Source organism: Hylaeus anthracinus, unplaced genomic scaffold, assembly GCF_026225885.1.
Source record: "Hylaeus anthracinus isolate JK02 unplaced genomic scaffold, UHH_iyHylAnth1.0_haploid 12002, whole genome shotgun sequence".
NCBI lineage: Eukaryota > Metazoa > Arthropoda > Insecta > Hymenoptera > Colletidae > Hylaeus > Hylaeus anthracinus.
In genome coordinates, this window is record NW_026534349.1 from 16,239,241 (window position 1) to 16,257,230 (window position 17,990).

General features: G+C 35.4%; 1 protein-coding gene and 1 long non-coding RNA gene across 5 annotated transcripts; one reads left to right on the forward strand and one right to left on the reverse strand.

The window, feature by feature from the left end:
- Nucleotides 1-179: 179 nt before the first annotated feature.
- On the forward strand, nt 180-5,992 carry LOC128892409 (uncharacterized). Its single transcript, XR_008461084.1, has 3 exons — nt 180-340; nt 4,828-4,964; nt 5,305-5,992. It is a non-coding gene; the product is annotated as an uncharacterized LOC128892409 (long non-coding RNA).
- Nucleotides 620-8,749, reverse strand: LOC128892406 (MICAL-like protein 1). Of its 4 annotated transcripts, XM_054152816.1 has the most exons (10): nt 8,501-8,749; nt 7,973-8,151; nt 6,597-6,685; nt 3,286-4,949; nt 3,001-3,205; nt 2,596-2,925; nt 1,673-1,808; nt 1,363-1,591; nt 1,171-1,283; nt 620-1,101 (listed from the first exon to the last, which is right to left on the reverse strand). In XM_054152816.1, exons 1-10 carry the CDS (start codon nt 8,650-8,652, stop codon nt 914-916), a joined length of 3,285 nt encoding a protein of 1,094 aa, XP_054008791.1. In that variant the 5' UTR covers nt 8,653-8,749; the 3' UTR covers nt 620-913. The 4 variants fall into 4 exon arrangements, 3 of the variants coding, with proteins under 3 accessions (XP_054008791.1, XP_054008792.1, XP_054008793.1); XM_054152817.1 differs by lacking the exons at nt 7,973-8,151; nt 8,501-8,749 and adding an exon at nt 7,272-7,966; XR_008461083.1 differs by lacking the exons at nt 620-1,101; nt 1,171-1,283; nt 1,363-1,591 and adding an exon at nt 2,272-2,425.
- Nucleotides 8,750-17,990: the final 9,241 nt, after the last annotated feature.

The following is a 17,990-nucleotide window of genomic DNA, read 5'->3' on the forward strand; positions in this document are numbered from 1 at the left end:
CAAGTATTCTTTTCAAGTATTTGATCTAAAGAAAGAACAAAATTATTGAATTACTGAACGAGCAGTTATTATTTCATAAAGAAACGACCTTCTCTCTTGTTCATATATTCGCACTTTGTACTTTCGAATTTGGCGGCAATTTGTGGCCATAACCTGGTAAACGGTTACTTCATTATCGACTCAGGGGTTGGTTATAAATCGTCGTCGTGATCAGACTCACCAAAACGCCGCCATTAGATATAGTGTTTCTTTTCGAATAATTAGGTATCGATTTTGTACTTATTCCCATCTAATCACTGCTAATCGGTATTACTGCTTGCCAGCTAATTTCAGGGAAATGGTATGTACCTTTAAAGTGCGTAATCATGTAGCACGTTCAGGTGTCGTAAGCGTCCCAGGACGTCATTTCTAGGTTAGGTTTATCGCTCGAAGGTCACGTGTGAAATCTTGAAGCATATTCGCGAATGTGTTTTGCCACAATTTAAATAGAGTTGGGTACGAAAAATAGCTTACCTTCTGGCTTGTTTGCTAAATATGAGGAAGTAGGTAGCACTTTAAAGATAGGTTATATATGGGTTCTTTAAAAACAAGGTTTACAAGTATCGTTCAAATTTGAGTATGTTATTGTTAGCTTTCGTCTTTATTTTAAGAGACCTATAAATAAAATAGAAGATAAAAAGATACGGTTACTGCAATATGTGTTAGTTTTAAGTCGTAGAATGTTGTAAGGACAGATTTGTGATATAATCAGAAAATAGTTTTAGTGGGTTTCTGATTAATTAAAATATAGATTATCGAAATTTAAATATGTATTGTGAAACATTTAATGTAAAACTTATTCGAGGTAATAGTTTCTATAGACTGACATTGAGTAATTGTATGGACAGTTTTTAACTTAAGTAAGAGATGCACCTTAAAACCATTTTCGCTTAGTATTACGTTTGAGGGATAACTCAGTCTCGTCTATATCCTTATCGATATCCTTTTTAGATGACCTACTGAATTTCTTCTCCTTCAATTTTTTTTTTAACTTGCCTTTCTTTGTTTTCGAACTTGAGGGATCTTCTATTTCGTTACACGATGTCTCGTTCTTTTTCTTGGCTATTATTAAATGAATATTATTAGTTTTGTTTATATTATGAAAAATTTGTTTATCAAGAATTTATTCACCAGCAAACAAATCCATGTGTTTGTGTATACTTCTATCCTCTTCTATTTCTCGGCGACGATCCATTTCCAAACATTCGACAATTTCATTCCGTCGTTCGACAATTTCTATAAGTCTGTTAATTGAAAGAGTAACCTTACTAAATAGCGTAACTTTAGAATTAGTAATATAGTAGAGTGATATTCCAGTTATACCTCTGTATCAATATTTCTTCTTTCTGTTTATCAAAGTCCGTCTTTGTAGATTCGTTCTGCGACATTAAACATCGAATTTGGTATTCCACTTCGACGTGTTCTTCCTCTAATCTTTGTTGTCTTCGAAGTAACATCAACTCCGCCTGTCGCCTGAACAATTCATTCTTCTCATTTACTAAGGCAAATAATTCTAGAACTAATTCTTCTACATCTGTGCCAGGAAATACATCTGAAATGTTTACAAAATAATATATCGACATAGATAGCTGCTTAAATACAGGATAGTATGTAAATGTAATCATTGAATTACCATCAGTATTAAGTCCAGATTCGCATTTATGTCTAATTAGTTGTTCTAGTCGCACTCCTTGTTTTTCCAAGCCCTGTTGTTGCATTTCAATTTCATCTAATTCTAATTTGACGTCCTCCAGGGACAATATTTTTACCTAAAATCGTATGAATTATTTAGAAATTATTTATAGACATTGTATTGAAAATATTAAGTCATCTATGGTATTACTTTATTTCACACTTAATAGAAATAGTAATCCTAAAATACATAATATCGTAATGTATCGTATCGTAATAAACCACTGACGGTAACAAAGTTAACACGTATACATGCTACGAAATAAGAATCAACGTTACTAGTCAACGTTTTACGTAGTATTCATGGAGTGTGTTAAGTAGAAAATTGCGTAAATCATGCAATTAAAAAATCTGAAAACACAGAATTATCTCTATTCGATCATGCTTTTTATCCGAATCTTCGGTAGTTGGGTTTCGTGTAGAGAAAATGGTGATTTAAAAATTCTGAAGGCCAGCATCCAAATTACATTCGTATTCGAAATACTAGGAGCTAGTACGTGTATACTAGGGATCGCAATACGGGTAAACCGAATTACATACACAAGACATCGTTTTCGCCAATATCGTATTAATAATATTAGTTTAGAGAAGATAAACCCAATATCTCTTTACTTGGAAGTTGCTGTTCTTTCATACTTTGGCGTAAGGAGTTGATATTTCCGACTTAAAAATACAAGGTGACATTGAAAACTCTCTAAAAAAACAAGGCAGGAAAAAGTGATTACAGTATATGTTTCCAGACCACACTTTGTATGAAACATTTTTACGTTTAACAGATTATATCAAATTTATTCGAGGCGGTCGTGTTAAGTATCTCATCGTGTATAAATCGGTCAAATCGATATCAAAGTAATAGAAACTCACCTTTCTTTTATATGGCATTGGACAAGGTGGAGCCGGGCCCTTCTTTCTCTTCCACTTTCCTTGAGTACTTTTGTCTACGTACGATTTGTAATCGAAACTCTCTCCGCATGGTATATGCATCAAACTTTGTTTGTTCCTGTTTGCCTCATCCTTGTTGGTCTTTTTATCTTCCGATGCGTCTTGGTTCATTTTACGTGACGCAACTATTGGAGACTCGTTGAAAGTCAAAGTTCCTTTAACAGGTGTGTTGTATGGACTGCTGCTTCTCAGTGGTGGAGGTGGTGCAGGTTTTGTTTTGCGCGTCTTAGGGGTTGTGCGTGGACATGACTCCTAGTATTAATGAAATTCAAATATTTAAATAATTACAAAGTGAAAGACTAAGTTGAAAGATAATTGACAAATTACGTGATTATCAGCAGAATTGTTGTGCGATTGGCGCGTTAATGTACGTTGATTGGAAAAACCTGTGTCCTTCAGGTTTGGTGGCAATGGGGCTGGCTTCTTTTTTCTAGTGGTTGCTCCGTGAGTTACGCTTCCAGATTCTAAACTTGTTAAAGAACCATTTGACGTCGACAAACTACTGCGACTTAGTCCTATTTCTTGAATATGCCTACAAATTTATCAATTGTATTTGTACTTAGTTCAAAATAATATCACAACGATTAAATATAAGTATGATTATTTATGTACCTAATGGTGCGCGGTTTAGGAACAGGCATAGTCTTAAATCTTTCCCCATGATACTCTGAATCGCTATTGTGATCGTCCTCGTCGCTCGAAAAGGAATTCAAATTAATTTGCGGTGCAATCAGTCGTCTTCTTGTTTGTATTTCCATAAGAATCTGTTGTTTATGTTTGCTGTTGTTAACGTTGCTTCTTGTGGTCGGTTTTGGTGGTGTGCCAATCTGTGGCTTGTTCTCCTCCTGGTCTGGGGAGTCATCATCGCTATCGAAGGGATTCGTTGAATCTTTGGTAGCTTTGAAATTTTCTACACTCGTTCGACTCTTATCCACATTCTCTTCTTCTTCGTCACTTTTAAAGGGATTCAAGTCTTTCGGATAATCTTTCTCTACACCTGAATCCGCGTTTGCTGCGTGAATTTCATTAATCTCTTTTGCAATAGTATCAGGTACTTTATCTTCGTTACTTTCTTTATCCATGTATAACGAAGGTACTTCAGATGCATCCATAGTATCTGCGCTCTTTTGTGTTTCCTTCACGTTAATATTGTTAGTACCGCTCGGCAAAGAGCTTGCATCGCTATCGGTTGTGTCATCGATCTTCGAATTCGATTGACTGCAACTTATTCTATTAAAACTTAATAAACTTTCGGTAGGACTACTGGCTACAATACTTTCTGGAACTTTCACATCACTTTTCTGTTGATCAATCGTTAAATCTGTATGGCCATTGTTTGTTACTTCTACATGCTGCTTATTCTGAGCTTTAGATTCTAATACGTTGATAATTTGATGCTCGTTCTTTTTTCTCTCGGTATGGTCTACCCTATCCTGACTTTCGAACATCTTCAGCCTTCTTTGAACTAGAGACAGGCAATTATCCGCGTCTTCGCTCCCGTTGGTATGACCCGACAGCTCTTTCGCATTGTTCATTCTAGTAATTGAATTAACCGATTCATTCTTAACTACAGATAGAGTGCCAATTAATTTACGCTCCTCCTCCGTCGCGTTACTACTTAAACTATCATTTACGCAGTCCTTCGCTTTCGTGTGATCCTCACCATGATTTTCTTCAATCGTGCCTCTTTCAAATTGAAGTTCAGGTCTCGAGGAACCACTAGAACAATTATATTCATCCTCTTTTCCGTTTGTCATTTCCGTTTCGACAGCGCTCAAATCGCTGCTCACCAGAGAGTCGCTGACGATGTCTGCTTCTTTATCTTTTTCCGAGAGCAGGTGATTCGATATGAAATTCAGTCTTAATCGAGAGGTTTGTGCGACCACGTCGGGAATAGCGGGATCTGGGAACCCTAGACTTTGCATAGAACTGTAACTAAGCATTCCATCCGTGCTTTTCTCGCCGTAACAATCTTTATAGCTTGACTCGGCGGTGGTGTCGTTATCCTCTATGTTCTCGGATGTTTCACTTAACATTGCGGCCTTGTATTTTTCCGTCGCGGGTGACGAGGCGTCTTCGTCAGGGCACGTTTCGCAGCAGAATTGACCTTCCTCGGTCTCGTAATAATTGCCAAGTGTTAATTGATTGTTGCAGCGAGCACAACGAAAACAAGTACGATGATAAGTGCCACGGGACACGACCAGCTTCTCCGCCAGGAAAACAGGAAGTCTGCACGCGATGCACTGATCTCTTCGTATGCCCAGACACGACGCCACCTGTATCATTTCAAAGTAATGTTACATTGTTCTCTGTAGCAGCTTCTATTTAATTATAAAGGGGTTTTGGGATTTTGTTCTTCTAATAAAACGGTGTAGGGTCATCAGGATCCATTCAGTAGTGATTTCGAAAGAACTTCTTTTTTTATACCCAAGGGTAATCAAATATTTAATATATATACCCACCTACTTAACTTCTTCTACCTCTGCACGTGCCTTTTTTGTCACACCTTTCTATGTTATACTCTAACAATGTTTAATTATAAAACGAACAGGAATATTTTTTCATAGCCTTCACAAATTATTTATTATATTCTTCCTGGTATTTTTCTTTGTCTCACCATTTGCATTGCAGTTTTCAGGTGACTAAAACAAGTGACTTCTGCGAAGCAACTGGAATGACCAATCGCCAAACGATCAACATGGCGTCGTACTCGCGTTGGTGGGCGAAATTCGATTATAAAGTCTAGCATGCAGGTGATGGTCAAGTAACAACTTTTACGATTATATCACTTAATGGACGAAGTACGTCTACAATGTACCGTTGCCGCACGAGAAGAGTGAACTTGGCACAGTGACCATGTTAAAAACCCTTTAGTAGTGTGTGTGCCTAACTTAGGTATCGTATTGTTCATTCTTTTCGTGTGTCAATGATAAATGTACGATGTGTTGTTCAAGGTAAATGTTAAAATGAATATAAAAGAGACTAATGACTAAACAGCAGGTGATGCGAGAAAAATGTAAACAAAAATTCGTGTCATTTTTCATGCAGAATATAAGAGTGTGAAAAGTGTTTTTCCAATTTTTCAAGATCACCTTGTGATTTTGAAACGAGGTATTATGTACTATACTGTTGCTTCGGCACCATGAAAGAACAAAAAAGGGCGAATTCAATAAAATAAAATTTGTTTTTATTTAACTTTTCTATCTTCATATTATAATATCAATGTTTTGGTTTAATACTGTGTTATAATTGTTAATACTGTTAAGTTAAGATTATACGTCTAAGTTAATGTTACAGGTTAATACAAATATTAATTTATTATGAGTCTTTGTTTCTGTGGAACACTTTAACACTTCCGTCCCGTTCAGGCAGCTGCTCCAAAAAATGAGATTCACTGGAGTCATAGATGGGTCACGGACAGGGAATGAGGTATGAGATGAATGTGACAATTTTGAGCATGTTCTGTAAATAAAGTAAGTCACGTAGCAGAGAACTTAATGCTTGTGCGTGTCAACAATTTAACTTTTATGTGACTTTCGACCGTTTCAAGGTTATTTCAAAGTAGCACGTCGAATTCGTCTGTTTCTGTTCTTTCATGGTGCTGAAACAAAAATATAGTTTTCGATTTAAAAAAAAAAAGAAACTCGAAGCGACCTTCACGAATTCTATGTTTTACAGAAAAAAAGACGAACAAAGTCTTGTCGTTTTTCTGGTATCTCTTACTGTTTATTATCTCAAGCGGCACGTATTTATAAATACCTTGTATGACGCATACTGGATATAACAAACGTTGGAACAATTTTAACTAAATGAACGCAGTTTTCACATTATGGATAATAATTTGAAACAAAATATTAATGAGGGACCATTACGGAGGGAGTGAGAAATAAACACGATGATGTTTCATACAAAAATTCACGTACCTTTTGTTTCGGAGACTCGGACGTTGGAACGATCCTTTCACCTTCGGCTTCCGATGTTCTATTCACTACAAGTCGGCTTGGGGAAGAACCTAGAACAGTAACAAGAAAAAGAGTAACATTTAAAAACTTGAACTGTACAAATTTTGCTATTTTTGAGTTTGATTCGATATATTACTTTCGAATAACGGAAAAACGATAAAGAATAAGATTTTATTTGTTCATTTAATATCAACATTTTTTAACGAACATTCGCCGTTGCGCAATTGCAACATTGCACGACCTGCATGTAGAATCGAAAAACAGAATGCAAAACAAAAAAGTGCAGTGTCAGGCATAACACTGTGCGACATGCCGTGCGTCGGATTGCGCAAACGACAAGCGTAAAATTCTGAACCCTAAAATTGGTGAATTCCATGAAAGACTATAAAAATCATAAGAATAAAGGTTCACAAATTAGTCAGAATACTTATAAATCGTTATCTCATTCTCTTCTTGTATCGATTCGAGTGCACTTATTTATAGCTTATCATTACTAAACGTACATTTCACTGAATCAACACGCGCGTACCGTCGTTATTATAACATATTCAACAGTAAACGCTATTACTGTAATCAAACACACTTGGCAATACAAGTGAACAAATTGATAGCACCGCGGGCAGAGTTAATAATTACATTTCACGGCACTACCACTACGATCGTCCAACCCATTGATTGGCTCAGGTGGAATGAGGCCACTCCTCATACAGAAGTGCACTCTCCTTCCGGCCTACTCAACCAGCCGAAACGCATAGTACCATTTAAGCCATAGTGGGACATTTGTGATGCTACTTGAACCGACGCTTCCAGTACGCTATCCTGCAATTCATGGCACTGGTCCGCCAGAACTACGGGAACCCCTCCAAACGGCCATCGTGATAATTCCAACGCGACTGCCCTGCTGAAGCTCATTTACATACATCGTACATTATGCATAAACCATGACAGAGTAATACGTCGTGGTTTCAACATGTATTCAAGCTGATAAGCTTATCGCAGTGTATAAAGGCCACCTTGTGCAAAGGATCGAGGGGAAGCTTGACGGGACCCACACCGCTACACTTGGCCACAGAGATAGAGGGATGCAAGCTTCCTGTTCGTAAACACGACGATCCAACTGTATTCGTCTGTGCCAGGAATATAAGTAATACTCTATGTTGGCACTTCCCGTAATTTTCCCCCAGAGGGGATACGTTTTCCGCAAGCATTCGGTCTACCTAAGATGTCTATATATACAATACTTGACCGACCTCGCGATGGGCCTTTGAGAAGGGAGCCGCGCCACAACTTAATCAAATGTAAGATCAAATCATGCATAGTTATTTGTACTGACTTACCACCGAAAGTTTGGTAGAACTGTGATAGGTAGGTTAAAATCGACAACCGATCTGGCACAGAGCAGGAGGCCATGTCTTCCGCGTCCAGAAGGGCTGGAATTCCAAGGTGTTTCTCTGCTGTTTTAAAGGCTAGTTCGTTGTTTCCGTACACGTCGTTCTTGTCTAAACTGTTGAAATCTCTGCAATCAAACGCAGACGGTATCGTATTAGTATCGAAATATATCGCGTATTCTTCAGACAAATATTTGACTGGTCCGCCAACCGTTAGTAATCGAAGATATTCGAAAATGGGATGGGTTATGTTTCTTTACGACGGACACATACATTAACGGTATAAGGTAAAAGTACCGGTAGTTGACCATGTACCAGTAGTTGACACTTCTAGAATGAAAGAATTATAATATAATATATATGTATTACTGTTACTACGCCTATTGTAATATCTAAGCTTGTGTGGGAATATCCTCTCAAATGGTCAATTACAGGTACATCTATCCTACTCTTGTTACACATTTACCGATAACTCACATGAGGTCTGACCGAAAGTGGTGAATCATTGCGCAAAAAGCGAGACCGTCCTTCCAAGAAGTAGTCATGTTTTGTACATTCACACCAGGGTAACCCGCGGTTATCCTTCGGCACCATAGTTCTAACGCCTTCGTGCCCCGTTTCTCGCCCATTTTGGATATCCACTTTTCTTTCCTCCAGAGTGTTTGAATTTGTCTTCACTTTCGCTCTTGTCTTTGATTTCTCTGTAAAATTCAGCCTTCAACGTCCAAACACTAAATAAATAAATAAATAAATCCGTAAATTTATTTAGTTATTTTTCGGCAAAAATTTCGGCACCTGCATCTTTCGAACTAATTCGAGCAACGATATGATAACGATCGACGATGACGAATTCAATTTCATGCGGGCTAAATTGTACATTCAATTTTATTAAAATCCCTGACCTGAAATGCAACAGGTGATCGATTTGGCATGGAATGATTCATGTTAGTTTTCTTAAACAAGGACGTTGTGCAGTTCAAACGTGGAGACAAAAATTAACCAGTTTCGCGAGTCTCCGTAAATTTCCATTTCGTATATAGTTATTTATCGAATTTCGAAGTATATATAAAAATAGAATACAGAAATACAATAGCTTAAAATAAAGCTTTTTCCACAGAATATACTTTCCCAGACCTATATATGTATAAGAAGATCCAGCAGTTGTTCAAATGGAAATATCGATGACATTACAATAGGAATCAAATTATAAAACTGTGTAGCATATTTTGTTCCAATGCGAATTGTTCACAGAACAATAAGATTTGAATCACAAAAGTCTTTAGATTTTATTTATTTCCAAGTAGGCATTTCTTTACAAGGTGCTGTTAGCACAGTATAAAAAAGTTATTTCATATGTAGAATTATGAATATTTCAACATTTATTTATTTTCATAAATTTAACACCTAGTACAACAAAGGACTATTTAAAATGTATAAATAGCTTTAGCACTAGACAGTAAAAGTTATTGCATACGATATAATGCAGTGTAGATAATATTTGTATAACGATTAGACTGAGAATGTTTATGCAAATTTCTATTTTTATACAAATGAACACAGACGTAAATTAAAGTATGTTTATGTCTTTTAAATGTAACTAGTATTACATTTTTTATACTTAACATTTCTCATAAATACATAAATATTCGCGGTCTGATAATAATATACACGTAAATTACTTTTAGTTATTCAACTTTTCTACAAATTACGTGTCCATACAAAATTCCATTACCTTATGTCATTTGTGCGACCTGTCGTTTTGTTGTTTTTAATGTGTGCCCTTATGTCCGTTAACGAGGCTATAGCTTCGCGTTTTCCTTTCAAGTGAATATAAATAACAGCATCCTTTTCAAATTTCTTTTGGCTTCGTGTGATCGCATTACAAACACATTTTAATTATTTGCTTCTTAACAATCTGTTCGCGGGCACGACACGAAGAACTGTGTCACACGTCTTTTCTAACCTCAATCTTGTGGTTAACTAGTACAAATACACATGCGAAACAAAACAAATGGAAACGCGGAAGTTTGTTTATGAAACAGTAGGCAGGAACGAAACAAAAACGGTAAAAAGACGTTGGCACCGATTTGTTGTTGTATTTTAACTTTCACATCGGGGAACACTGACAAAAAAACTGATCGGGTCCTGTTCAATCATTTAATACAGCACCATACAGCACTCACACCGCACGTGTGATCCTGCGACTGAAACGTTACGAATGCCGTATAGTTAAGTTTACGCCATCACTTCTCGTTCTCTCTTTTTCCTTCTTTTATCGTTTATCTCGCTTATACATTTCACGATTCGCCTGCTAGCGTTGTCTTTTTCCTTTCATTTCGAACGATATATTTTTCTCCGTTTCTGTTTTCCTTTCGCGTGTCGAGGTTCAAGAGTCTATTCAAGCCTATTTATTTCTAGCACTGTTCGTGAAAGGTGCACGATTCCCTATATAGATTAATGCTGCGTTGACGTAAGTCAAACGTGCATCGCGTTCGTTGCTCTTTTAATTTGCTACACAGTTGGTTTAAACAACATCAAAGTTACGTGTACGAGATGCCAAGGATTGCAACAGGGAAATTCCACAGTGATATCTTTTTAATGTCACGCATCTTACTCATTTATATTGAATCATATTTTAGGAAATTAAAGATAGGATTCGCCGTAATTTGATATTCAGGATTTAAATAAGTTCAGATAAATTTCATTTGAGAATTCTGGTGTCTAGTCAGTAATAATTAGTAGCGAGAGTAACAATACTGCTCTATCCTGCGATAACCTTTGACTATATACCTAGGTATATACCTAAGTATATAGTCAAAGGTGATAGATAACAACTTTTTCACACAAACAACCAGGGAAATCGCCATGTTGCCTGCTACCTCGATTCAGGTGTTATTAAGTTCGATATCCCTTTTTTAACTATAAACAGACAGAATCTGAGACTAGAGATCCTCTAATTATTAAAGACCTACCCAAAACCCTCTAATTATTAGAATTCTTAGCTTGATTGTAGCTATAGTGGGTGATGCAAAAAGGTCACCGCTCACTAAGCCGCTCAGTGAGCGGATTTTAGTACCAATAGCGCCACTTATATCTTTAATAAATTATTCTTAATTTTTCATAAAGGCATGATTAATACGATTCTTTGCTTTATAACAGTGCGATATCTTAGTTGATATGTCAAATTTACCATTTCTATGAATAGTTATTCAATTTAGCAATAATTATCGACCCTCAGTTAGTGGCGCCATCGGTAGGAAAACGCCCAAGTTCGTAGTTTAAAAAGTTCCCACTGTTGCTGCTAGATGTCGGTACTAACTAATGGTGTCGATAATTATTGCTAAATTGAATAACTATTCATAGAAATTATATATTTGACACATTAACTAGTATATTGTATTATTACAAAGGAAACAATTGTATTAATCATTCATTTGTAATATGAAAAATAATGAATAATTAATTAAAGATATCGGTGGCTAGGAAAAATGCCAAAATAGTACTTAAAATTAAATAACCGGGATACATGTGCAGGGTATTTACAGATTATGCAAATGTTCCAAAGTAGGAAGAAACAAATGGTACAAAGCTAAACGTTATTAGCTAGATTTAGATACGTAAGCAAAGAGAGATAGTATAGAGTTAACTAAAAGGCTGTTAAAAAAAAAAAAGTTCGATAGGAAAATAACAATAAATTAAGATACTTTTATTTTATTTTATTGTATTCATATTGTATCGTTGATAAATGTTTATATTTTGTATTTTACAATAGTAATAGAAGTCCAAAAGTCTGAAATATATGTATAAGAACACACAGAAGTATTAAATAAAAAGACTGAGACAATGGAATAGAACAAAGTTAAGTCAATTGATAGTAAATCCTTAGCCTATTTACAAATATAAAAAAAAAAGATTGGTGCGTCAAGCTAGGAAAACCTAGTACAAAATAATGTGATAATCAACAATAAGTATATATATCCAAACGGTGCTCAAATACATAGATCGTAAGTTTAATATACATAGCCCTAGAATAAGGAAAGTACAAATAGGTTTAGTTACAACTAATATGTAATTCTTAACATAAAATATTTTGTAAACTAGTTATAAGGAAACGCCTATATTGTGATTATAGTTGTAAGACAGTGCAATGTAGAGGATATCTACGCACTTTAAAAAATAAAAAAAAAGAAGATATCGGTGGCGCCATTTTATAAAAACGATGGGAACTATTTTCACTACAAACTTGGGCGTTTTGCCACCGATGGCGCCACTGGGTACTAAAATCTGCTCACAGAGCAGCCTAGTGAGCTTTCTGGATGCACCTACTAGTACTTGAGTTAAAGAGGACCTATGGACCCCAATAGATCACCTAATGGGAGAATTATATACGAAGAGAGGTATCTAAGCAAATGCAAACCAATGTAAAGCAAGAATGAAATGAACGTAAAGTTAAATGGAAATTAATTCGGTCTTTTCATCGTTAGATGTCTCGCTGACCTGCGACTGCGCGAAATTTAAACTTAGTTATCCAAGCAATAGAGATAATACCTTCCAACATGTTTCCATATCCTTGGATACTATATTTCTTCAATAATACTTACGCATCGTTAGAATAACCACTCAATTTTCCTATTGTACAATTTCCATTGATTTAACACCTGTTGCCTTCCTAAATCACTTACAATGAATTCATTATTGCCTTTATGCATGCACCATTCATCCTATTCATAAATAGCTTCTGCAACTGCAACTTGAATAGATTGGTTCATCGGGAAAACACATTTTGATCGCTTACGTCAAGTTGCGCTCTGTAAACTTTCATTTGTAGTTTGTTTTAGACACTGCACAGCGACGAGGATAACTTTTCCTCGGCTGGTCTATTGCACGATGTTAAAATCATATCAATGAATTTTTCCGTGACAGATGTTCCAACATTACTATGAGAGTTAGATTTTCTTGCTCTCGCAACAGCACAGTTGTACAATCGGCGCTGAAATATCATTCCGCTACGAAAGACAATCGGAACTGAGTTGAATAAAACATAAACACCTTGTGATCCATTATTTATTTATTCAAAATTACAATTCGAGTAGTATAAAGTGTTAGACACCGAATGCTTAGAAAATATTGAAGGTTGCGACTTCATTTTTGTTACATGTATATTATATTTATATTTATTAAGAGTCCAAGTAGTAAGGGGGAAGTTCGGTTCAGAACGCTGCAAATGAGGCACTTTTTTACGAATTGTTTTAAAGTAACATGTGCAGTTGTTGTTTATGAAACTTACAGGATCTTTTATTAGATATTTGGTGGTAACAAATAATTTTTTTCGATACAAAATTGTACGTAGAAAGCCATGTATATGGGGGCGTGTTCGTGAACTTCCTTGTCACCGAAGTTACGAATTTGCGAGGATTGCAGAGCCTTTAGTTTTTGTCTTAAACAAAAAAGCCTATGTACCTAAGACTTTGATAAATAAAATTAAATTATGGAATTTTTGTTGGCAACATTTTTGCCGAAACCAAATTTCTTGTTTCGGCTCCTACTATTTTTCCAATTTTGTACTTTTTTATCTATCACACGTGCATCGACAGTATTTGGCCTCCTAAATGTGCTTTCGCCTTTTAAATCGCTCAATATTACCAATTAAACATTGTTAATAAATTGCTAGGTAATCAATTAAAATTAAATTCCGCCAATTACTGATTCGAGGCGATGGAACATTTCTGCGTCGAGTGTACAAGCACGATATTGCAGAGGGTGGAATGTTTAGTGCTCACAATAAGAACTTTGGAACACCTGCCAAAGAAGAATCCGTTGATATGATTTTACAAGCGTGCAATGGACCGAGCGAGAAGTTATTTCGTTACCGTGCATATCTGAAGCAAACTGCGAATGAAAGTTTACGCAGCATAATTTGACGGAAGTAACCGAGAGATCCTTATCGAAGCCAAAAAGTTTAGTTCAGGATATTCACTCCAAATCATTTAACCGAGTGTATATCGACTACAGCTTTATACAAAGTATCCTAAAGCGTGGGGAACCAGTTCGGGGACCAATTCGGTTGATTTACTGGCTTGATCACTGAATTGGTGATTAATCGAAGTAGAAAATATTTAATGAGCTGTTTATTGATCGAGTTTGAGATGGTCGTGTTGGAAAATGAGTTGGACGAGGTTTTAGGAGATAATTCGTCTTAAGAGAGAGATGGAATCTTGAGAAGCAGACGGACACGTCCCAAGAAATGGTGTGCGCAAAACTTGAGCACATACGTATACTGATCGTTGATCAATAAGTTCTCATGGCAGTAGCGTATTAACGTAGAGGCTCCGCTTGCAAGATAAATTACTTATTGTTGTCTTGGTAATGAGATATCATGCTAGGATATCGATTGTTACACAGAAGATCACACTTCAAGTCAGATGAATACTCTGATAATACATAATATTTTGCGTTATCGTTCAAAGAATATCGATGATAGATTCACGTGTTAGGGCTCGAATCTTACCATATGGATGAACAAGGGGTGGCATCGCAATATCACACTTCGCATGAGACAAATGTCCTTAGGATATTTTTCTATTGCCATATTTTGCATGATCATTTATAAACACCGCGCAAAGCAAAAATCTTGTTGATAAAAGTTCATTATTTGTTTAAGATACGAATAGATTGTTTTTGGCCAGCAAAAGAATCCCAGTCTTTATATAAATATTAATTCATGTTATTGATATGTCAATTTAAGAAACAAGTGCGACAACTAAAGGTGCGAGTAAGTACTGACCAAATTACACACATTTTTTTCCATTTACGTTGTATTTTTTTTTTAAACATCCATGATTTCGATTTACAGGTTTCCATGTACGGTGTAAATCGCGAGTTAGGTGTAATTCACTTCCTAGCATCAATGCAAGTGCAAAGTACAAGTAAGTTTCTACGCCTCTGCCTCAGGATATTTCATCGAGTGCATCGCACATGTGCAGAACGTCTTCGTGTAACTCCCTGGTCTCCGCGAAGTCATCCGTGTGCCAAGGTTGGATCAGATCCTCAAAAATCATCCCCCGTTCAGCTTTTCAATATCGGAATCCTCTCGTATGAAATTTCATCGGGCATTTGATTTTCACAGGTTCTCCTCGCGATAAAAAGAGTTCCTTCTACAGCGACAAATCAAAGCTGAAAAATTGAGGACGACTTTCCAACGAATTCCAATGTTAAATTTCAATTTCACATTTAAATACGTCGAGCATTCTTTCTTTTCACTCCGCGTAGTTGAACAGTTTTCATGTTCCGAGTACGTTCGGAAAGTATTCTAAGCTATTTCGATCCTGTTCGCAAACATTCTCTTCTGGCCGTTTGCTTGGTAATGGGAATATGATTCCTTGAAATATCGTATCAACAACTTTACGCTTATTTACGTTTTCCAGAGAGGCATGCAGTTCCAGAATATCCAACCCTTCTACGCGGATTAGATGTGTGAAATTGAAAACTTTAACGAGAGCGCTGAAACGTTATTACTTATTAGTTTTAGGCGAATACCGACGCAACCGTCAGCTGCTACAATATCCGCGGAGCTTTTCGACGTAAAGAGATCACGCGTAGTATCTTTACTACGAAAAATCAGTTTTGGTATGAAAACAAATGTGTCGCAAGTCGGGAAGTATTAGAAATAACGAACCGATATTACTTGAATGTGTAGTAACGAGTTAGAAAAATACTGAACATTTGAATTCAACGACTTCCAAAGTTCAACGATAAATAAACAAATTTTAAATATAAAATTTATTTAAGAAAAATTGGTAGAAGCTATCGAGTCGATTCTAGTTGTCACCTCGTAAAATCATCTTTTGAGATAATAGTGTCAATGGGAAACACAGCTGTGACGGGGTGAAATATTTCTAATTTTTGTAATCTTTTTCTTTTAGTTAATTAATTATCTTTCGAATAAGGGAAGAGGTTATGCTACCAAGAGTACACTGAACTATATCTATACAAATTTTTATTGAAAAATACTGAAATATAACATAGTTATACAGATTAGGTTGTAACAACAAATACTGTAACGAATGTTAGATTAGGTGGTTTCCAATTATTTTCAAACAAAACTTCAGAAGATTCGGGTTGTCTCGAATGAATTCAAAATAAATACAGTGGGTGTAGAATGTATTCGTACACCGATCAATTTCCCAAAAAGCTTTTGTGTGAAATTGTAGTTTCTTAACTTCTTTTTTTATAATCAATGATATTTTACATATTTTCGGAAGTCTCTAAGATAAATATAGTCCAAACAACATTTACTAGTTAATATATTTTGTGAAATTAACAAAAAAATGCGAAAAGTGGGTAAAGGTATAGAAGCAATAAATATTTGTACGATTCTTATGACGAACCATTTACAGTAGAGTTTGTAACGTAAACACGTATGATTTATATTATTGCTCCGTATGAATTATAAAACATCAAATTTCCAGTAAAGTACTTTTAAACATGGCTCTAATAGAGGAATTGAAGAAGATCCCACTTCGAATAACTAATAATTTAGTTAATTTAATGCTTAGAAGAGTTGCAATAATTATAAAATCAAAAGGAAATCCCACGAAGGAAGTATTATACAGGGTGAGTCTTATAACGTGACAATCTGAAATAAATCGTAAGGTATTTGTTATACGACAAAATGTTTCAAACAAAAGTTGCATGGTATCTAGGGGGACATGCAGTGCTGTAATCTGTTTTTCATTACCTTACTTTTTTGTTTAGATATTAGGGTTACCTTCAGTTTTTTAAATGGAATGTCTGATATTTTTTTTCGAATTCGGATAAATCATTAGATTTTGCGTAAAAAAGTATTAATGAAGTGGGACTTGAAATGAATAATTACTGAGATATCTTGAAATTAATAATCCTCTGTTAGGAAATACGCTTAGTCAACGTGATTCTTAGCACGACTTTATCCATGTCGGTAGGTCATGTCTATAAACAAGTTCCTTGTTATATATTAGTAATCATCAACACGAAAAGCCTATTTAGTATCTCGGTAAGCGTTAAAGTCGTATTGAGAAAGGTACTACATTTTTATTACGATGTTCGGTAACAGTGAAACAACATTATGATCATTGTTTATGGTGCGTGTGAAGAAAATGCTAAATACAAGAGGTAAGATCTTGTACCAAGCTAAGTATCCTAATCGAAATCAGCCATCGCATTCTACTTTCCTAAGACTTAATCGAAGACTCAAAGAACATGGCAATTTTAATGTATAGACACGTAAAAGGTATCAGAAAGTTGTGAATAATGAAGGATGTCGTACTTTAACCTTAGCAACTATTGCCAATAAACTTCTTTTATAAATATCTCAGTAATTTCTCATTTGAAGTCTCACTTCATGTAATACTTTTTTACGCAAAATCTAATGATTTATCCGAATTCGAAAAAAAATATCAGACATTCCATTTAAAAAACTGAAGGTAACCCTAATATCTCAATAAAAAAGTAAGGTAATGAAAAACAGATTACAGCACTGTATGTCCCCCAAGATACCATGCAACTTTTGTTTGAAACATTTTGTCGTACAACAAATATCTTTACGATTTATTTGAGGTCGTCACGTTATAAGACTCACCCTGTATACTTATAAATAGACTGCGGATCTTTATACAAAATAAAATCTTCACGAACGTGCCTACAAAAATTGAACCTAAATAGGAATTTATTTTATTCTGGAAATAATATAACATGAACTTTACTGTCAATCTTTTTTATATTCTTGCTTATTATTTGCATTTTGTAGTTTCTCGTACATTCAAATTTTCTATAAATGCATAAAGATCCGCAATGTACTTATAACTTTATGTAAATTTCTTTTTTTTTTAATCAAGTGTTAAAAATTAAACAGTTGTGCGTATACTTATTGTTTCGACATTTCTATCGATTAATTGTTTTTTTCTTGTTAATTTCGTAGCTTACATAAATA